This window comes from Poecilia reticulata, linkage group LG13 (assembly GCF_000633615.1).
Source record: "Poecilia reticulata strain Guanapo linkage group LG13, Guppy_female_1.0+MT, whole genome shotgun sequence".
Taxonomy (NCBI): domain Eukaryota; kingdom Metazoa; phylum Chordata; class Actinopteri; order Cyprinodontiformes; family Poeciliidae; genus Poecilia; species Poecilia reticulata.
Window position 1 is genome coordinate 23,570,869 of NC_024343.1, and position 22,962 is coordinate 23,593,830.

Below are 22,962 nucleotides of genomic sequence, written 5' to 3' on the forward strand. Positions count from 1 at the left end.
TCCTTCAGTCTCCCCCTACCCGCCATGCCTCTTTGAGCTCCACTACATTTATCCAGTTTGAACTCAGGGAACCATGACCACACACACACGCACGCACGCACGCACGCACGCGCGCGCGCGCACACGCACACACACACACACACACACACACACTCTACCAGACACACCAGTTATACCTTCTCCTCTCACAGCCCACAGTCAGATGAGGGTGAGCCTGACCGTGTTTTGATGTTGATCACCCAGATACAGTGTAGCCAAAAAAAGAAAATTGTCCCCTTTTCTGTTTTTGTAACACTTCAGTGTTTCAGATCAGTTGTATGTAAAGCAAATAAACACAAAAATCAGTTTATCTAGTGTTAAATTATGAATAAACACAATTCTGCACTCAACCTGATGTTTGTCAGACTTCTAAAATCAAGAAATCCTTGAATCCTTGAAATAAAATCTGTCTGACGACGTGAAGCAGGCAGAAGAGAAACAAAGTCATTGACTTCTCGATTAGTCTGGGAATTGTAGAAAAAAAAAAAGACATTTCTAAGATTTTGAGACACCAACAAACCACAGTGGAGCTGAAAGTAAGGAAAACATGACAACAGTGGAAAACCTTCCCAGGAGAGGCTGGCCTTTGAAATTACTCCAAGAGTGAATCAATGACTCGACTAGGAGGTCACAAACCAACTCAGAACAACATCTGTAGTACAGCAGGGATCTCATGTCTTTGTTGAGGGCAGGGTTCATTATTTAACAATAAACAAGAGAAACAGAGCCATAATGGGATAGCTGGGAGATCTGCAAGGCCAAAAGCACAACTGACCAAAAACCTGTCTCACATTTGCCAAACAAAATATTTGGTGGACTGAAGGGGAAAACAGCAGAACCTTTTTTTTCACCCTGTGAACAGAAAAAAAAATCACAATCAGAGTTAAACTTGGTGGCAGTGTGAAGTTCTGGGACTTAATCTGGAAGATTTACCAAAACCAGGAATTTTGCTCCCTAAAACAAAGTCCGACCATCGGTTTGTGATTTTAAGTTAAGTTGGGACTTTGCTTCTTTATTAATTTCCACCTCAAAAGCAAAAATACAGCAACTACAACAACTTCAGCAACCAAGATGTGTCTCAGCTTTGACCCCCATCCTCTTCCATGTACATCTGTCCTCCCTCTCCTTCTGTCCCTCTTCACTGTGAAGTCCCCCTGCCCAACATTCATTAAGACATGTACACATGCATACACTCCACCAGGTGTGTATTAATCTAGGGTTGCCCCCTCAGCCTACCCCCTGCCCACCTCCCAACACACACATCTCTCTCTCTCCTCCTCAGCATCCAGTCCCCACCTTCCCCCCTGCCCCCCACCATCCCAATCCCAGCACTGTGTTAATCTGCTGCTGGTCTGACGGTCAGCACTTTGAGCAGCAGACAGACAGATTGGCTGTAATCCCCTGAGTGCCACAGATGGAGCGGCACTACGCAGACCTTGGGGAAGGTGAACGCGCTTTTGTACACAAACACACATGAACAAAGACATACAATTAGAGAACAAAAAAAATATACTATACATCTTTGGATGGACGAGCAGTAGAGTCCATTAGACGCGCTGCAAATGGGGCACCATGCTGGTAATCTGTGACTTCAGCCTCACGAGATGCTCCTTCATCAACAAACCAACATGGCAGAAAGGCTTCTGCTAAATAAAAGCTTAATGTGTGAATTAAATGCAGGAGACTCCTGCTGGGATATTTAAGAGACTTGAGGATCCAGATATTGTTAATCATCAACTAAAACGCCAACAGAAAGTGTATTCTGAAAAGCCAAAACATTGATGGAATATATTCATCATAGTAAGTCCTCATTAATTTCATCAACATTTTGCAGAACAAACTATTAATTGTGATTTTAAGAATAATTTTGGCCTGAAATACAAATGGGGACCTTTTAAATTTAGGCTTAAGCAATGTTAATGTCATTTTTTTAGTTATTCTGCATTTGTTTTAATGTGCAGAAATTAATCAATCAGCAACATATTTCCTTCCAGGAGTTTCCTGAAAATAACCAAGCTGTTTGAATATTAGTCATTAAAAATAATGACATTTTAACAAACCTTATTAGCCTGCAAATGCAACAACATGAGCTACTTTTTTGGTAGCAAATGCTTTTTGAACACATTTAACATCATGTTGTTGAATAAATAAATATGTAAACTTAGTACGGGTTAAAACTGTCATTTGACATTTTGTTGAGAAAGTGTTTAACCATCAAGAATTTAAGTTTGTATACAGCTTTAGGTACTTTAGTCACAGCTAAATACTAACAAAATCATGCTAACAGGCTTCTTCACCCTGAGGCTGTCATGCCAGTATGTGGTGGTTTATAGCAGTTTGATAAGAATAAACTTCAGGTTTAATATTATTTACAGTTTTATACCCAATTGTTTCAATATTACAGAAGAGACTACTTGGATTTTTTTAAAAATCCTATTAAATGTGCAAAATTTCTCAGAATTTAATATATTTAGATGAATAGTAACTTTGTAAAAGCAATTGAACTGGCTGCTTTACCTATTTCTATGGATTCTGATTTGAAAATGGATGGAAGTTATACATCAGATCTATTGAATAAACCAAAATATTTCCACAATTCACTTTTTACAATGGAACTACAGAACTATATTAATAGATTCCAGACAACTTTAGGATCATTTTGCTCCTGGATTATTCTCCATATTTGGAGGACAATAAATAAGAGCTAATTTGTGAAAATATATAAACTTTAGTAACAGGTTTCTCATCTGTCAGTCTGTTTTAAGCTGATCTATTCTATTAAATTATACTAGAAGAGAAAAGGTTTATATACCGATTTCCCAGAATTCTTGCAAAATTGCTAGCAAGCTTAAATTATTAGCACTTGTGACTAAACCAGTTAATTTCATTCAATTTAAAATACTTTATTTACCCCAAAGGGAAACAAAATGTTGTCACTCATATCATCCAAATAGCTTCAAAGTGTCATTATGAATGGTGATACTGTGAACAGGAAGGATCTCCAGTAGCAGTCAGTATTACAGCTAATATAACGACGCCTCTGACTAAAGACTGTATGACGGTCATGACATGCTAACAACTACATTTTCGGACAGCAGAGATGATATCCTAAAGCAGAATGTCCTGATGACACCATCAGCTTTTGTCAAGCCCTGCTAATCCATCTCATTTGCTTTTGCCATTCAGCTAAAATTACATATAAAATACTAAAACAAAAATGATTATGCTACCTAAGGCAGAATTTGTGACAATATAACTTTTAAAGAGCAACATAAAGGCTCACAGTGGCAAATTATTTCAGCTCATTAAATTTTTTTTGAGTGTGTTCAGAAGTGAGACAACGCTACACTGTAATTTTACAGATTTCAGGTTGCTGGTGTGTTTGCACATGATGCCCATTGAAAACAACAGGATTAAAGGCTGGTGTTTGATTAGATGTTTGTTTTTCTATGTGCTCCATTGTAATGAGTGTTTCTGAGGCCAGGCCAACATGCTGCATGCGTGTCTATGTGCGCCCATTTCATTGAAATGAATATAGCCGGGGGCACGGCTTTATCCATTTTAATCAAGGAAGTAGAAGGATCAAATGAAACACTTTTGAGGGGAATGATGTCGACCCAGAGAAGGATATTAATTACAATGCTAGCATCTGACATATCATTGGGTTTTTGTTTTTATGTCACTGGTGTAACTGGTAAATCATAAGAAGTGCAGTTGACACTTAAGGATTCGTTAGCTACAAGTCTGAGACATTTTACTAATATGTCAACATGATATACTAAAAATACAAAATAGTCCAACTAATTTTTTTTTCTTAAATCCTTGCTGTTTTCATATTTGCAATACTTTATTTTCCCCCGACAAATGAACCATAATTGTAAATCTTTGCAATTGATGGGTTTCCAAGAGTTCAAAATGTATAAACTGTGCTTCACTGCCACCTAGTGGTAAAACTGGAGCAGACATGTTACCAAGAGAGACCAAGTTGTAAAAGATCAAAAATATTTCTATCTTTTTCAGTAGTCATGTCAAACACTGTCTGCCTCATGAAAATCTGAACTTTGTTTATTCTTTGGCATAAATAATGTTCATTTTGTCATTATATTTTAGAATAAGGTGACACTTTTGACACAGAAGCGTGTGTGTAACATCCATTTATTACCACCTTATATGACAAATCTGGAAATTACAAACATTGTTTATTCAAACATTATCAAAATAAAAAAAAGTAAAGAAAAATAACAAAATAAGAGGAAGAATCAAAACTGAACAAAAAACAAATAAAAATAATGTTAAAAGAGTGACCTGAGAAACATGATCAACTGATCCAAAGGGGAAAAGAGTTCTGCACAGGGGGACGTATACAGAAAAAAAATGATTAGTATTATTATCTGTTTCACATGAATCAAGGATACATTTTGTTGAATTTTTCTCTGTTTTTCTAAAAAACATCAATTATACTCTGTGACAGATTTTGGTTTTAGAGAACATCCGCAAACCTTTGATTTACAAAGGTGTTCTATTTTATGTGAACAATTGCTACAAAAGATATCCGACACGTTCTGCTTTGGCTTTAGGTACATAACCAATGTGAACACCACGAAAAAAATAGGCGAGATAAGAAATTTCAGTCTGCTAGGAAATGAAGGCCTATAGGACAAGTTTCAGGCCGTGGCGTCAGAACTGGTCAGGAGAATAATTTTCAGTGAAAAAATAATAAATCTGCCTCCTTGTTCTGCCTTTTATTCTGAATCATCCCCCCCATCTCAGTTATCAACAACTAATCTGAGCAAAAAGAAAGAAAAAAAATAATAATCAAAAGAAAATCTTGACATGACAGAGAACATCAGTGATCAATATGGTAAGCAAAAATGGACTGTATACAAGCTTCTAAGGTGATGAGAGCCAACACTCAGCCAACACCCCCCTGTTTCTGCCTGTGTCTGAGTGGAGCTGGAGGAAGGCAGAAAGCAGGGGAAGAGGAAAGGGTGAGTTCTTCTAGCACCCTGCTGTGGAGACCGGACCCCCCAGCAGAAACAGACCTGTCCTCCCCACCTGTTCCAGCCTTCCTCAGTTGCATTTTCACAATCTGTGGTCGTCCGTATTGCTGCCACAAACTGTCTCCTCTCTCACAATCATAGGCAGGACGAAACAAGGGAATGTGTGCTTGATCCGGACTCGTCATCCCAGAGTTGGTACATGCACAAAAATAGAGTACCCTAGAGGTCTGCTGCCGAGAGCACTAAGAACACAACTATACACTTTCATTATAATATAATCAGCTTTCCTCTACACACTACTAACACAGGGAAGGGAGAGGGGAAAGAGGGGATGAAGCGACTGTGAAGGTTGGAGGGACGGAAAGACAAATAGTAAAGGCAGGAAGGGAAGGAACAGAGGTGAAGACGAAGAGAAAGTGTTTTAGGCACGCTCTCCACGGATGCGACGTGCCAGCTGGATGTCTTTGGGCATGATGGTGACACGCTTGGCGTGGATGGCGCACAGGTTGGTGTCCTCAAACAGACCCACAAGGTAAGCCTCGCTGGCCTCCTGCAGGACAGGAGTGGGACACAAATCACTTGTACAGTCGAAATATGTCAAAATAGTAACTGAATCCTTAATGTTAACAATGCTGTGGTCCTCAAAAGCATACACACAGCTGTTAACATGCCATGTTTTTGCAAAAATGGACTCATCCTTAAACTAATACATATCTGAACCAAATTCTGTTTAGTTTCAACACTGAGTCTTTTGTACAACTTCATTATGTTTTAAATATAGCAGCTATTACATGAAGTGATTGAACAAATGCGTAGCTCCAATATACAGTGCAAATAGATAGAAATGTTTTCACATTCATGGAATTATCAATTTACCATACTAATACTGCGAAATATGAATAAGTTCATAATTCACTATTCACCATTACAAGTTTTAAGTTCCCGGCTTTGCAGATTTTTTCCCCCTCAGTTTTCTAAACGTTTCTAAAGTTTTCTTAACGTTAAAAAATTTATAGTATTTTTGTTGACCGCTTGTGTATGCCATAAAATTTTATTAAATATTTTACTAGAACAAACATTTTTTGCTAGACTTTCAATTTTAATTTAATATTTGCATAAGATTAAAAGCGGCAAATTATACAGTTTTCCAATCTCTTCAACCCTAATATGTCAGTACTGACCTGCAGGGCTCCGATGGCCGCGCTCTGGAAACGCAGGTCGGTCTTGAAGTCCTGGGCGATCTCTCTCACCAGACGCTGGAAGGGCAGCTTACGGATCAGCAGCTCAGTAGACTTCTGATAACGACGGATCTCACGCAGAGCCACAGTACCAGGCCTTCATGTAACATATTAAGAAAAAAAAATAGTGGAACCTAGAGCTACGTAGATTTGTTAAAAACCAGTAAAATTATTAATCTTAAAGCTGTCTTGTCAGTGTCACCTGTAACGATGGGGCTTCTTGACCCCACCAGTGGAAGGGGCACTCTTACGAGCTGCCTTTGTGGCCAGCTGCTTACGTGGAGCTTTGCCTCCAGTGGACTTACGGGCGGTCTGCTTGGTACGAGCCATGGCTGTTACTGATCACCTGAGGAGGACAGATGGAAAATAGCAGAAGGTTTTACAAGAATTTGAACTTCTCTCTATGATTACTACAGAACAGAACAACATAAATCTTCAGAAAAAGGCCCAAGAAACTTTTCTTAAAGAAATAAAACCTTTGGTAAACACTTTGATTAAAAAAAGTTAATCTGAAAATTCAGAGAAACTGTGAATTTTGATTGTAATTTAAAAACATTATTTTTATCTTGTTTATCATATAAACCTAAGAAAAATAAATTAGATGGTGTTGTGGTAAAACTAGTCCAAATGTGATGAAAGATCTTTATTTTATTGATTTTGATCTCACTTTTGCATAAGCATTTACTAGTGAATACGAAACTTCCTAAACACTCATCATTTTAAGTCTAATGGATATTCCTAAGCATTTAATGAAAAATTAAAACTTCAGTCGCTACTTGAATAAGTTCTTACCTTTCTGTAAGTAAACAAACAAGGCAATCCTGATTATTATCAGCATAATAAACGTCAATCACAAACTGTGTTTCTATTTGCTAGAAAACCAAATTACAAAAAAAAAAAAGAAGTTATGAACCAATCACTGAGCAGAGTTCATAAAAGTAGGCGGGTTCTACAGCCACTTGCCACTGAAACTAACTCCGCCCACCCCGCTCTGATGATGGCGGCGGTTTGATGCGCAAACGACATAAAGACCGAGGGCATAGAAGCGAGGGAGTAGCACATAAACAAGTTCATTTTTACCAATAACCTTACATCCAGCGTATTACTCAATAGAACAACAAGTCAGAAGACATTTCAAAGAAGGCATTGATACGTATGGGTGAGCTGAATGGTCCGTAATAGCGGCGTAGAACCGAGCTGAACCGGCGCATAATTTGAAAGTGAATTCCCCCTTCCTCCAAGCAGCTGCAGAAAAGACTGCATTTCACCGTCGCTGACTGTTATTACCCACACGACGAAACGAACGCTTTTTCACAACAATAAAACCACAAATTTTAAAAAATACAACTTTAAAAAAATATGTAATTTATTTACATTTGTAGAAGGACACGTTTTGAATGACTTACCTGTAGTGAAAGTGAGTGTAAGTCGTGAGTAATGTTTCGCTTGACTGTTTTGTTCTTCCTATCCACAATGGGAAGCAGCGTCCAGCGGGAAAATGGCCGCTGCGTCACTGCTCATACATCACCGCGATCATCACGGTTTGACACAGCGGGGCCACTCCGGGGTCACATTCTTCTTTCTGGATTATTTTATGTGCCTAATAAAGCGGGACTTTGGATATTGATCAGATAAACTGAATTTATGGCAGTGCCGCTGCTCTTTGGAATTTTGAAATCATTTTTGCGTTGAACATGGAGGTGACCGTAAGCGACTAAATGATAAATTATGGTTTTAGCGATACACAGCATAAAACGATTTATATCAATCAGACAGAAGGAGGAAATACGCAGCTCCGGATGTTTACTTCCATAACGTCGACTTACGGTGACCTTTTTGTAATGAAAGTAACTTTTATAAGCAAGACGTTGCTTGTTGGAAATAAACGGTAAATAAATGATTTACTTTTTTTAATGTATTTTTCTTCAGATATTTCGTAGTACTTAGTTTTCTATTATATTTGGCCACTAGAAGTTATTTATGATGAAGCGAAAATAAAATAATCAACTACTTACTACAAAATAATATATATTCTTTGTTAAACCATCCCTACAGTCTATTTTATTTTATTTTTCCAATGAAATGCCAGATGTGCTGTAGATACTGGTTTTCTCTTGCTGGATGGATCACGGGATAACACAATGCTCCCCCTCCCACACACCGCACAATGCTGGTCAGCTGGCTGAAAGAAAACCACTGAACTTTTCCTAGTTTACAAATATGCCAAATTCAGTTTTTTAGATAAATATATCCCGTCAAGACAAATGGGACATAAATTTAAAGCCATGACTGTCTTTGTTTTTAAGTCTGGTACATTACTGCAGGTGAAGCTCCAGCCTGTCTCTAACTGATTAACCAATTATTTGCTTGTTATACTCCTAAAGTAGCTATTAAATAATGGTGCATAGTTAATATTTAGCACATCAATCATGTTAATTGGAAACTAAATTTTACCTTGTATAGCTTATGTACCACATACTGATAAAAACGAACAACATGATAAAGATAGGACAGTAACTGCAATAATTTGTAATTAAGTTTTCAGTAGTAGAAATGTTACTATTCTGTTTCAAATAAAAGAAATAAGATTTCATACATTGGTTTTCCTATCTGAATTTAATGAAACTGCAATGTCTTGACCCACTGTAACTATACATCTAAAAGATCTTCAGTCTCTGTTCTATCAACCACAAGAAACTCTTTATTATGCTTGAATGTGAAGTCCAGAGTACAAATATTTTGCTCATAAAAATGACCGAATGCATAAATCATAAACACAAAAAATTAGGTTATTGTATCAACCTGAGAGAGGAACAAAAACAATACCCAGACATAATCAACTTGTCTGCAAATTAAAACATGATCAACACAGGTCTGCTACATCTATGCCGCTTGTAGTCTGCCGAACCATGCAGTGTCATCACAACATAATGACGTTTCTAATTGACGACCAGAATCAATTTTTTTCTACTTTGATACACTGAACAGCAACAGTAGAAATACACCATTATTGTTTAAAAAAAAAGAATCAATACTAGTACAACTAATTTCTATTTAAACAGGGGAAAAAAATAAGATAACTGTAGTCAACCGCTCATGAATGAAAATGTCCACCTTAATGCTAATTCCTATGCCCCTTTCAGATAAAACACTATTTATTTCCCCCAAAAACACCTCATTTGTCGAGGTAACAAGGTATTCCTGTGTTTTTACTAATTGGAACTAAGATTAAAAGTTTGAAACATAGTTGATGATACTGCTATGGAAAATCTGCTACTAGTAGCACCACAGAAGACATAATCACACAATTACGGTTATCACAATCTTATGATATAGATATTTATATATAGAACCTCAAACCAAACTACTAGGTATAGAAGAAGGAAAATGAGAGGACAGAATATCATAGGTCAGGAAACGTTTTAGGCACGCTCTCCACGGATGCGACGTGCCAGCTGGATGTCTTTGGGCATGATGGTGACACGCTTGGCGTGGATGGCGCACAGGTTGGTGTCCTCAAACAGACCCACAAGGTAAGCCTCGCTGGCCTCCTGCAGATCACCAAAAGTATTTTTTAGTATTTGATTACAGGATAAAAAAAAAAAATTTAAAAAAAGTAACAGCTGAAGGAACTTTTCCACAGTAAGCACCGCTGACCTGCAGGGCTCCGATGGCCGCGCTCTGGAAACGCAGGTCGGTCTTGAAGTCCTGGGCGATCTCTCTCACCAGACGCTGGAAGGGCAACTTACGGATGAGCAGCTCAGTGGACTTCTGATAACGACGGATCTCACGCAGAGCCACAGTGCCAGGCCTGGAAAAATAGTATAAATAAACATACAGAAGAACACCATTTAAAAAAAAAAAATCATTTTAGTTCATAAACTAAATAAAATATATTTTTTATTACACTCACCTGTAACGATGGGGCTTCTTGACCCCACCAGTGGAAGGGGCACTCTTACGAGCTGCCTTTGTGGCCAGCTGCTTACGTGGAGCTTTGCCTCCAGTGGACTTACGGGCGGTCTGCTTGGTACGAGCCATGGCTGTTACTGACCATCAGAAGAAAATAAACAAAGTTTGACTCAAATAAACCAAGTCCACTCTTTTATGGTACAATATGTGGGCACTGTGGAGCTCCATGTTTACGGTTAGCTTGTTGTTTTTCTTTTTTATTATCATTTATAAAAAAATTACATAACAGGTTTTAACTGAACCGGAATACTTTTTTATTTAAAGTCTGAAGCTTGTTTTTAAGTAATATCGTCAGTAGCTTATGTAATTGAAGTGCGTACATGATGACAGCAAACATGTCCAATCAGATCCGATCTCTCTATTGGCTGAACCAATTAAATTAAGATTTTCATGTCGATGGGTGGGACGTTGTGACCCTCTCCACCACTCACAACGCAACGTTCACCATGTAAAGCCCACCCTCTACGTACTGAGCGTGGGTTCGTTCGCTTCTTCATAGTGGGCTCACCGGTTGCTCACACGCCTTGCCTATTTTACACAGAATGAGCTATTTTAACGGAAAACCAGCCCATCCCGCCTTCGCCGGCTGCCCGGTGCTGAGAAACAAGCGTACGCATAGACGATGGCTGGCTGCTGCCTAGAAGATTGTAAAGGGGAAGGGAAAAAAATCGTCGCGAACGAAAAAAGCAGACGATAAAAACGACGGAAGAACAAGAAAACTTCAGCATATAAGTGGGAAATATTTTTCGAAGACACAACTAGACATGTCAGGGGACCAGTTGGTGGACAATATTTTGTCAGATGGCCCCTCAGTTTAGGCGCATTTTCGAGTCAAATTCAACCAAGATCACAAGAGCTGCTCAGGTCCCCTGGCTCCCCGAGCAGGCACATAATAGCTCAACAGCTCTGCGTTTTCTTTTTTTCACCGAAAATAAACGACAAAACCGCGTTATTTTGGGATTAAAACGACATTAAATGTGAGAATGGACTTTTATTCAAACAGTGACGCTTACCTTTGGGGAGTCAGAGACAGATTTCGGCTTCAAAATGCGAATTTATTCTTCAGTCTCTAAAGCGTTGTTCTCGCAATAATATGCGGGGAGGGAAAAAAAGAAAATGAACATAGGAAAGCAAGAAGGGACTCATTTCCCATCATGCATTTGGCAGTAACATGTTACACACATGCTGCAACATGGTAAACAATTACAGGCAGGCAATGTAGTGCAACAAGTTTTTATCAATCACTACAATCGATTAATTTACTAGTTTTTTTTTAAATTAAAGTAATTTTTTATGGAAACTTTATCAGAAGTCACACAATTAAAATGAGAAGGAAATTAATTATCTGAACACAATCTTAAGAATATGAGTAACTATTGAATGCATGGCACTAAGTTTTTCAATTTATTACATTTTAAATATGTTTATTATATTTGTATTTAAAAAAATTACATTTTAACCTTGTTAAAACAATCTAAATTGTTATAATTTTACATGTATTTCTATAATTTATTACATCTAATTTGATTTAAAATGTTGCAATTATTTAGTAAATTATGACGTATTTAAAAATATATATATTAGATAAAAAAATCAACTGTTACACCATCAATCCTGCAGATGGCGCCACGGGTTTCACACCGCCCTTAAAAAAGACGAAACGTCACGCTTTTCTTGTTTTTCTATTCTTTCAAAATGGCGGCTCGCAGGAGGCTCAAACGCGTGGCTGCCTCCCAGCCGGGATTTTTAAGTTTTAAGTCCTCTTCGGATCCGACAGCCTCGGTTGGTAGCCGGAGAAAACGAGTGAACAAGAATAAAAAGAAGAACTGGAACAAATACAGCGACGTTAATGACGTAGATGAGTTTTTAGAGGACATCAGGCACCAGGAGAGAACCACCGGGTGAGGAAGAAAAACCGAGGCTTTAAGTTCCTCGGAAACTGTGTCAACTCTTTATGTTTAATTTTTGTGTTTTCTCTTTTGCATGTGCCTTTTTGAGCAGCCTAGCGTGTTGACAAATAATTGTTGTGATTCTATGAAAATATTGAGGCTTTAAACGTGTCTTAATGTGATACGTTTTCTCATTCAGGGGTCTGCTATCTGAGAAAACAGATGACAGCTTGTTTTTTTTGGATCTTGGACAGCCAGAGAAACCACAACCACAAGGTAAATTGTCTTTCTCGCTACAACAGTATGTGACCTAGGCCAATAACTCTGTTGGAAATGACTTGTTTCTGAGTTTTAATTCGCTATTTAATGTGTTTGGTTTTTTTTGTTTGTGTGTGTTTTTTTCCAGCTGAAACTCCACAAGCTGATGAAGGGAAGAAGAGAAGAGGGAAAGCTTCACGTCCTTTGAGGATAGACCTCATCCTTCAGCCGGATTCTCTGGTTCCTCCTCCCAAAGAGTAAGTATTATCAGCTGTGATTAAAATTAACCATTTCCTCCTTACAAGTAAAGTGTTTTGATGGAAGGTTAACTTCCTTCAAGTGTGTAAAACCACAAACATTCTTAAAGAGGCAGAAGCCCAATTTAAAGACATCAAATTACGAATTCAAATTTCTTTCAAGTCACCTTTGCTATATACAGTTTTTTTTTTATAACGACTGAAGGAAAGTGATGTATACATCATCATGTATACATCACTTGAGTGGGCGATAAAATCGCACTGTTCTCCTTTAAACAGCTAGTTATGCTAGTTATGTCCACTCACTTCTGGAATTGCAATACCTGTCAATGACCTTTTATAAGTCAATAAAAATATATATATTTTTCTTTCTTTTTCCAGATTTAGATTTACGTTAGGAGCTATGGCTCATTGTTAAACAGGTTGATCTTGTGTGCCCTTTGATCTGGGATGAGGCTCCAGTGGAAGTTTTAAAAGGGCATAAGATTGCAGAAGGAAGCCTGATTCTAGCTGAGCTACAAGCTAATTCTACTTCTCTGATGTTTGAGGGGAACATTAAAAATATTAGTAAAGCTTCTCTACCTGCAACAGTAAAGTATTAACCCTCCTGGTTAGCATAAGCTATCATTATCTGATTAAATATTATCTTTGCTGATACTAAAAATTATTTGTGCCAACCTAAAATTGACAAACAAAGGGAATCATACAGCACCACTGAATCAAAGGTACACACTTTCATAAAGGATATTGATATTTAAGATAAGTGTTCTTGTTTTGGCAAATAGGGAAGTGAAACTACTATTATATTAGAAATTAAAATGTAACTTATGGTGATGTGTTGTATGAACTGAATTAAATGACAGTGGACCAGCCCTTTATGAATCAAACATTTTCAGCTTATTTTAAACAAACTACTTCAATGTTAGAGGCCTGAGGTGTGTGTGTGTCCTGTGATGATCTCATCCTTGCACTTCCAGTATTTCCTCTCGGAAATGTGAAGACAGCAGTCAAAAAGCTCAGGAGTCTGTTGTGTGAACAGTCTCTTGGGATCTGAGGGCTTAGAAACACCCCCGCCTCGTAGCTTGTCATGCTGCTGCGTTTACGCCGTCTTCACTCCAACATCGCAGAGTCAGCTAAACTCGTCCACTTTTTCCCCTGTCAGTATTCTGGCCTACCAGCAACCAAATGCCAAGAAACTCCGTCGGATCGCCCAGAAGGCTGAGCGGCTGGCAGCCAAAGGCGTGGTGCCACGGAAACAGAAACGACTGCTGAACAGACGGCCCGTCGACAAGACCGTGAAGAAGGCCGTGGCAGAGGCCAACAACAACCCAGACCGAGACTATTACGACATATGGGGACAAGAGCGTGAGTTGAGTGTGCGTGCGTGCGTGCGTGTGTGTGTGTGTGAGTGTGTGTCCAGTGATGATCCCATCCTTGCGCTCGCAGTATTTCCTTTGTGGGAATGTGAAGATCAACCTGGAGCTCAGATGAGTGTTGTGTGAACATTCCTCTGGGATCTGAGGACAGAAAACAATAATCTAAAGATTGTTTTTAGGAATCAAAAATTTGAATGGCAGTTGAAGCAACAGGGGTGCATGCTGGACATGTACTGGGCCCCCGTCTGTTTCCAGTCACACCCCTGTACTGTCAGAGCTTACATACCGTCTGACTTATTATTGACTTAAATTGTATAGAATTGCTGCAATGCAACATTAACTTTTCTCGTTTTGCAGCCAAAGTTTCAGCAGATCCCTGGTATCTGCAACAGACTGGGAAGAAACTGGTTAAGGTGAGACTAACCATAGTTTGTTTTAATCGTTTGTCTTTAGTTTATCTGATATATTAGTCACATGTGCGTGAATGTTGATGTGGCGGTCTTCACCAGCGTCCAGAGAAGCTGAATGAGAAGCCGTCCGTTCTTCCTGCTGTGGAGGTGATCGCTCCGGGTGGATCCTACAACCCGGACTTCTTTTCCCATCAGGTAACTCCAAACACAAAGTATATGACTTCTCAGGCAACTTGTATGTTATTAAAGTGGTATTTGCACCCTTTGTACCTTTTCATATTTTAAAGTTGGAACAACTAGAATGGTTGTCATTGTTCTGTGAAAAGATGAGTCTCCAGCCCGGTCTGGAGTCTTTTGAAGCTTCTAACATGCTTCCAGGATTTTCCTGGCTTTAACTCTGTTCATCTGTCATCAACTATGACCAGTTTCAATGTTCATGCTAAAACCTTAACACAGTCTGTTTACATGTTTGCTGTGTCTGCTTCATTTCTTATGGCTTCTGGACAGATTCTCCCCTCCTGAGCCGCGGTTCCCTATTTTATTTTATTTTTTTTAAATTTTGAAAACCATGCACCATTTTCTTTCTGAATAATTGTTTGCCACTTTGTGTTGGTACAGTTGAAGTAGGAGTATGAATACTTTTGCAAGACCAATGTAATCTTAAACCTACCCATAGACTTTGGTTAATCTTTAAAATGACAGCAGCACAATTGTTGTTCAGGACTATCCTAGCAGCACCAACATTTGATATTTTTTTGTTAGACCTGAAAAATTTTACAGCCAACTTGACTTGGACAGAGAAAGCTGTTCTTCTCTTATTTCATTATGCAACATTTTCTTTGTCTAGAAAGTCAAATTATAACCAGTATGATGTTATGTCTGCTTCACTGCTGATTTAAACCAAACCATCTGGTTGTTGTCCTTTAAACCCAGGCGTTGCTCCAGGAAGCCCATCAGGTGGAGGTCCAGAAAAAGAAGCAAGAGGACAAGTTGGAGAGGCAGCTGGCCATCAATAAAGCGGACAAAGCTACAGAGGTTTCTATTAAAATCTTCTTCCTAGCAGTGTTTTTTACATTCACTGAAATTTCACTTGTTTATTTTAAAATGTTTTTGTTTTTTAGGAGACAAATCTTCGTGAGCAAGTGGAAGGTTTAGTGGAGGAGGAGGAGGAGAATGGTGACGAAGAGTCGGCTCCTTCAAAGGAAGATGAGGAAGCAGCGCTGGCGGCCATCGCTGTGACGCAGAAAAAGACAGAGAAACAGATAAAGAAAGAGAAGGCAGAAAAACTTAAGGTACATTACACACTAATGCTTGATCTGTAAGTAGAGTGATTTATCACCCTGATGATGTGAGAGTGAAATGTCACAAACGAGAAAGTAGATATTCAGTGTGAACACCGTTTTGGTAGCAGCATCCCCCCCTCACTATCGTTTCCTGGTTAGACAGAGGTCAGCTTGGCTTTTCTCTCCACACAGACAGAAAACAAATGGTCAACCATTGCAAAAACACTTGTTGAAACACTGATGTCGTCCAAAAAAATAAAAAAAAAATTGAAGTTTGAAGTAAAGTCTTAGACAGAAAAATACCAAAGTTTTATAAATCAGGAGAATTAATTTTCTGTAAGTTTTTATCAGCTGCAAATTGACTAGAAGCACAAAGATATAAGCATCAAACTAGCATGAGCCCCAGTCATTCCTGCAGACATGAAAGCTAAACTGAAAATTAATGGACTTTTGGTTTATTTTCTAAAATAATTATTTTATTTTATTTTTGTTGTTTCAGGCATATTTATTCTTTAAAGATATAGAGAAATATTTTCACATACCTCGTAAAAGCACCCAATGTTCTGCTGAACCTCAGCATCTTTTTATATTTTTAAAAGTTGAATAATTGTAAATACGGAAACTCTTTGGCTATTGATTTCTTGAATTATTTTAAATTCACTCCACAGTTACACACATTTTGAGTTGATGAATATGGTTAAAATGTAAGGTGGAATTTTTTTTGAAAATATTAAAACAGTAAAGGGAGAGTTTGAGGGTAAAGAGTATTTCCTGGGCTCCTTTGTTAAGTTTTACATTTAAAGCATAAAAGTTCCTAAATATGCTCAAATGTACATGTTTAATTCTAGGTCTTAAACATATACATTTGGCCATTCATTGTTTGTTTTTCAAAGGTAGTGCTGTGGGATTAACTTGTTCCATGATTTGTAGTTCTGGTTAAGTTGTGTTATTAGGCTATTACAGCACTAATTTCCATGGTGCAAAAAGGTAAAAATTTAACCCCAAACATTCAGATTTGCTTGCAAAGTTGAAATGTTCTGCATTTAAAGATGGCTTATCGTATATCTCGTTGGTTTATCTTTATATTCTCGTCTGCTTCTCTTTTGCACTAAGAGCGCACAAAATTCACCCAACCCTGACGGCGTCAGGGACGGTCTGCAAACGGTTCAGTTTATTATTTCACACTAAGACCAGAAGATACTTGTTGATCTTCTAAGCTCTTTTCTGTTTACCTTCTTAGATTTGAACTGATCTCTAGGTCAAAGAAAAACATATTTTCCATTCTGGAGCTGCAGAAACTCTTTCCTCTTGAGAATCTCTGAGACGTAATGGAGAAAATGTTGCAGTTTGATCATCTGAAGATCAAAGTCTTTCGACTAGAAGATATTAGCTCAGTGGAACCTCGACTGCAGAACGCCAGAGCAACTCTTAAAGCTTGAAACTAAAAATCATTCAAGTTGTAATCTTTTTATAAGACTTGTGGAAAACATTTTCTTACTTTTCTCTGTGTACTTACGCAGATTTTAGGAGAACAAAGTGATTCAGTTGCATTCTGCCTTCGGAGGCACTCTGGATTAATCTTGGAACTCACCTTAATATCAGTTTAGAAGATTAAAACCTGGAGCTTTTAGTCACTCTCTTCACCTCCCAGCTAATCCTGCTTTTCTTCTCCACCTCCATTCCAGGAGCAGCAGCGGCTGACCAGCAGACGACAGACGGAGCAGCAGCAGCAGCTCTTCCAGCTGCGCTCCATCAAGGCCTCCATCAGACAACAGGAAGAGAAGACCAAGGGCAAACAGATGCAGCGCAGAGCCAAGCAGGAGGCTCAGAAAGCTCAGCCCAGACGTCTGGGAAAACTAAAGTACTTGATCTTAAACTGATTTTTGCTTTTCATGTTCACTGGTGCAGAAACAAAAATAAGCCCAACTGCGTTGACATGTTGTACATAATGTTTCTATGAAGCCAAAATATTTCTTCAAAAATGACTTGCATAATGTTATTTTGCCATGTTAGTAGACTTAAGAGTTTGTCACCGTGTTGTCAACTTGGATTTGTTACTGCATATGCAGTTTTCCCAGTAATTTAGAGCTTGACATGTTTCAGTGGGAAGTCCTTTGTAGTCTGTTTACATGTAATGTTAGTTTCCACGTTGTATCTTATATTTGATCTTTTTTCTGACAGATTCCAGGCTCCAGATTTGGATGTGCAGTTAAGTGACGAGCTGGCTGGCTCCCTGAGGCAGCTCAAGGTACTTTTTCTACCAACACTGCTCATTTCTTCATACTCTATCTCGACCTTTCTTCAGGACACTGTTATTCTACGATGAGTTTAGCTTTTTTTCCTTGGTGCATTATCTCCTATCTGTCTTACTCTAAGCTCTGTCCTGATCTGTAATGCGGTGACGACCCACTTTGTCAGCTGGAACTCTTTCTACTTTTTTCCTGTTATCTTCTGCTGCAATTACTTTGCTGAAATCTTAATCAGCCATTTCCACGAATAAGATTTTCGGGAAGGAATTGTGCGTACTTGCGACATTGTGACACTGATTTGTTTCTGGACTTTGTTTCACTTCTTGTTATGTCATAACCCTGCAGCCAGAGGGCAGCATCCTAAAGGATCGCTTCAAGAGTTTCCAGAAGAGGAACCTTATTGAACCCAGAGAAAGAGCCAAGTAAGGCCCTCAGCTTCACTTTTGCAGTATATTCAGCCTTCCGGAGTGTAGATTTAAAAGACGTAAAATACACATCTTCATCTCTTTCAGGTTCAAGAGGAAACTCAAGGTGAAATATGTGGAGAAGAGAGCGTTTAAGGAGATCACATAATCAAAGTTCAATAAAATATTAAAAACGGAAGAATGTGTTTTTTGTTTTGTGTGAACATTTCATAACTTTCAGTTAACTTTATCAACTCTGCAGTGTTGCATAATATAAGCCCTTGGAGTACAAAGTTTTCAAAATGTTCTTTTAATTCACATCTGTCTGTTTGCAGCTGTTAAGGTTTGCAGCTTTCATTCATTATCTTCCCGCCATTTCTAGTTGTTTTTCTTTGGTGATGCATCTTTTAAAACCAGAGGTTTTATTTTCACACCAAGATTCTTGGTGAGAAAGATGAATACACATTTAGGTTTTTCTTAACAGAAGGTAAAAAATTAAGGAACTTTTAGCTCCAATACATTCTCAAAATTTAAAGTTATTGGATCAGGAATAAACCTAGGTTATAAACAAAAACATGTTTTATTGGGATTTCATGTGATGGACCAACACAATGATTTATAATGAGAAGGAAGAGGGTGAGCTGCTTTCAAATGTTATTACAACAACAAAAAATAATCTGAGATGGGAATACATATGTATCTCACCAGTTTGGTCTAAAACCCATAACTGAGTATTGGTGCAACTGAGTATTTTAATCTCAGCAGAAATCCAGCAAAAGCATCAGTGAACAAATATCCTAGGAAAATAAGAAATATGTGGCAAAACTGCAAACCCACCACCCAATAACTCGATACTTTTCTTATATGTATGTATATATACATTTAAGTTAATGAACTTCGATTAAAGTCTTTACTGGTTTTATTATTTTCTGTAACTAGACAGATGGTTTGTAAAGGTTGGCAGGTGATAATTGGTCCCAACCTGCCAGCTTAAAACCGTAATTGCCTCCAGCGTCCTGATGGTCCCATGGTGCCTGGAGCTGTGCCAAAGCTTCTTATCCATTAATCAGAGTAAAAATCTAGTCTTTTTACCTTCGAAGTCCCATAAGCCCCCCAGACAAATGAAGCAGGTTAAAGCGCTTGATCTTCTGCCACTCGATAAAGTGCATACCCCATATTGGACCTCATCCCATTTTGCGGCTTAGGAGCATTTTAGCAACAATTACCTGCTGATGAATTAACCTGCTGACTCATAAAGCTGCAGATTGTCCCCAAGGAACTCCAAGCTACGACTTTAACGGGATTTATTGCAGAGTGTTTCACTGTAGATGGAACCTAAGAGACTGATGAGTAATGTTTACTGGTATGATATCAAACAATCTGTAACAGCTAAAGAACTTTAAAATCAAATGCACATCACTTGGTTGATGATGACTTTTGAAAATTAATTGATTAGTGCCCTGTAATGTTTTCCAGCCTCTACCTAACACTGCATGGCATCTAAAGCTTTGTGATAAAATCTACTGACTTGTGGAGCACATTACCTGGGGGTTGATTAACTACTGTTTTTAAACTCAGTTTCCAGTATTTGGTACTTAAACAGCAAAAACAATAAATCTTACAAAATATTTCACTCTAGTTTCTACTCCAAATGTATTGGCACTCTTGAAATGAGGCAAAACTAACTTAAAATAACTTTTCAGCAAGATATATGGGCTTGTCAGTAATTCTATATACATAGGGAAAAAAGCACTAGTTTCATTGGCAGATTTTTTTTCACTTTAAGTAGGACATTTTTCCTGATAAATGAAAAAAAATCCACTGAAACTAGTGCTTTATATCTATATTAAAGAATGACAAACTAATATATCTTCCTGAAAAGCTACTGTTGTCTTTTTTCAAGTGTAGAGCCTAGCTAAAAATACTCTGTAAGAATTGGTGTTTTTCCAGATGGAGGGGGAGATGGATTGCTTCGGGCATCACTTCTGGTGAAGAAAGAGCTGAGCCAAAAAAGTAGCATGACTGATTTACCAATCTTTCTTCATTCCAGCCTACGTTGTAAAGTGTCTGTGGGGGTCCTGAAAAGCACTACACAAGTCTGATGTCATTTTGTTTCATTAAATATGGATCATGGCTGAGAGAATCAGATCGCGAATAGAGCTGGTTTAAACGAGCTCCCTTCAGGGCGCATGGATTCAGCCTTGGAGATAAACTGAAGAGCTTCATCATCTAACTCGGAACAGCTGCTGCTCATCTACATCAAAACGTCTGCTGAGGTGGTGCTGAGCATTTTACTGGGATGAATCCTGGATCCTGAAACCTTTTGATACCAAAGCAGACCTGCAGCTTGAAAATCATAAAGCATGACCAAACAAGTATTTTTAAAAAAACTGTTGTTGGTTGGACATATGTTTCCATTTCTTTACTCTTTTATATTGAATTCCCTTTAGACAAACTACTGCCACAAATAAAACCTCAGACCACAACACTTTCAAAGTCGGTGTGTGTATAAACCATTCATGCCTGTCGATGCATATTAAGCACAAACCAAGGATTGTATGGAAGCACTTTGCTGCCATCTAGTGATCAGAAATATGTCCTCTAAATAGTAACATTGACGTGTTTTCTCCTTTATATTCAAATCAATCAGTAGGTAACTTAGAAGCTACTTGAAAAAACAATTGATATTTTATAACTGCAGATAAATTCAGGGAATCGGGTTGAAAGGCTTTTAATGTTAAATGTTTTTTAAATCACCTTCTAACTCTTCAAATTTGAACCTTTTAACCTACAATAATTCAATTCTGAGGGAATATTACCAGTGGACTATGATTTACAATCCAAAATAAATTAGTTTTCCGAGATGGATCTAAAGTAAACTAAGCTGGTAAAAATCAGCCACTTGTTTTACACTTTTCTTCGTACAGAGAGTCTAGACCTGTGTACTCAACTTGCATTCCTCGAAGGCCAAAGTCCTGCAACTTTTAGATGTGACTCTTGTTCTTCAAATATGAATTATATTTGTAATATGGCCTCACTAGCATGCAGTCAAGTTCTGAAAAGCTCTGGTAATGAGTGAATATTGGAGCCTGGTGTGCTGAAGCACAGAGACATCTAAAAGTTGCAGGACACCAACCCTTGAGGACTGGAATTTGAGACCACTGGTCTAGAGTCCAGATTCTTGTCTATTGGAGGCATGGACTCTGTTGAAGTTTAAAATTTTACCCAATTGCTAAAGTTTGGCTGTGTTATATGTTATGTGCAAGCAATGAAGCTTGCTGTAAATTGCAACCTTGTGGGAAGTAGGGCCACAGCATGTTTGCCAGCAATAAAATGTCTCATACGTTCGTCTTGCGCCGACTTTAATTGTTCTATATTTGGAAGCGTTGCCAACAAGGACTGAATGGCTTAGCTCACTTCCCCCACTGCCATTGCGAAAGCTACAGTTAGGCTACAATTCCAAAACAGCGCAGAAAATCAACATTATTCACAATTCTTCCTTCTGTTTGCTGATTGGCTAGGATAGAACTCTACCAGAGAAATTGAGCTCAATGGGAGAAATCCCTGACAGAGCAGTGAGGGGATATAAGAACTGAGTGGAACTGCGTGGCAGGGCAGTGGGGCAAGGCAGTGGCCAGACTGGATCTAAACAGGATAATACCAAATATGGGTCTGTGGTGTCTGCAGATGTGTGGCCTTTTCCAACAAATACAAGCAGATGATTTAAGTGTTTGTATAATCTGGATGAGGCAGATCATCCAGTTTGATGCATCCACAGATAGATCTAACTTCCTCCTGACTTTTCCTGGGAATCAGGATATAACCCTAGCAGCAATATTTCAGGATGTTCATGTGAAAGTCTTTGAAAGTGTTATCATAATCAACAAACGCTCCTGGATAATGAAAAACATCATTTTTGACAGAGACGTCCATCCCTTTGAAGGACATAGGTTTGGTTAAATATCCTAGTGTCTTGTTGCAGGAAAGACGTCTGTGTTTTTACTTTCTCCCCCCGTCTCTCTTTATTCCTCACTCTGTTTTGCCTTCCTCTCCTCACGTGTGAAGCACGGTACAGCCAGATTGTCTTGGCATGGGGCAGGCCGGATTACGTGCGTGTGCAGTCGCTCATTACAGAATAGATTACTACCCCTCCGGTCTGAGGAGCCGCGAGTGACGAAGGAAGCCACAACAAAACAGTCAGCAGAGCAGCACAGAGAAGAACAATGAGTGTGACTGTGACCTCTGTGTTTGTAAAAGAAAACTATTCAGCGTGTAAGCTTAATAGGCGCTTTAAAGCTGCAGCCTTATTGTTATCTCTCCTCCCTCACCTTCTCACCTACATATTGTGTAGTGCGGCACACGCAACGGCACGTGAACACAATGAGCTTTGTGCTGCGGGACAAAACAATCCTGACGTCCCAAACACAAGATAACCTTCAACATAATTAAGCCCTTCTGCGCAAATGATTAGTATGTGATTAAACTACAAGCAGAAATACATTTATTCAAGCTTTGATACTTCATTAGTAGGTTCTTTTTTTATTGGAGCAAATTACACCTGCGTGGTAGAACCTAAAAAAGGTGTTG

The 22,962-nt window shown here is 38.5% G+C and overlaps 3 protein-coding genes across 3 annotated transcripts; 1 reads left to right on the top strand and 2 right to left on the bottom strand.

Annotated features, from left to right (window-relative positions):
- Positions 1-4,177: 4,177 nt before the first annotated feature.
- Positions 4,178-7,790, bottom strand: LOC103474859 (histone H3.3). The gene is made up of 4 exons (XM_008426117.2): positions 7,684-7,790; positions 6,480-6,623; positions 6,221-6,374; positions 4,178-5,589 (listed from the first exon to the last, which is right to left on the bottom strand). The coding sequence occupies exons 2-4, from the start codon at positions 6,605-6,607 to the stop codon at positions 5,461-5,463; spliced, it is 411 nt and encodes a 136-aa protein (XP_008424339.1). The 5' UTR covers positions 6,608-6,623; positions 7,684-7,790; the 3' UTR covers positions 4,178-5,460.
- A 1,165-nt stretch (positions 7,791-8,955) lies between these two features.
- Positions 8,956-11,375, bottom strand: LOC103474858 (histone H3.3). The gene is made up of 4 exons (XM_008426116.2): positions 11,263-11,375; positions 10,191-10,326; positions 9,935-10,088; positions 8,956-9,828 (listed from the first exon to the last, which is right to left on the bottom strand). The coding sequence occupies exons 2-4, from the start codon at positions 10,316-10,318 to the stop codon at positions 9,700-9,702; spliced, it is 411 nt and encodes a 136-aa protein (XP_008424338.1). The 5' UTR covers positions 10,319-10,326; positions 11,263-11,375; the 3' UTR covers positions 8,956-9,699.
- A 461-nt stretch (positions 11,376-11,836) lies between these two features.
- nop53 (NOP53 ribosome biogenesis factor) lies at positions 11,837-18,574 on the top strand. The gene is made up of 12 exons (XM_008426118.2): positions 11,837-12,150; positions 12,338-12,414; positions 12,545-12,653; positions 13,816-14,018; positions 14,387-14,442; positions 14,539-14,634; positions 15,373-15,474; positions 15,561-15,731; positions 17,408-17,583; positions 17,904-17,970; positions 18,317-18,393; positions 18,484-18,574. Exons 1-12 carry the CDS (start codon positions 11,945-11,947, stop codon positions 18,542-18,544), a joined length of 1,401 nt encoding a protein of 466 aa, XP_008424340.1. The 5' UTR covers positions 11,837-11,944; the 3' UTR covers positions 18,545-18,574.
- The last annotated feature ends 4,388 nt before the right edge of the window (positions 18,575-22,962 follow it).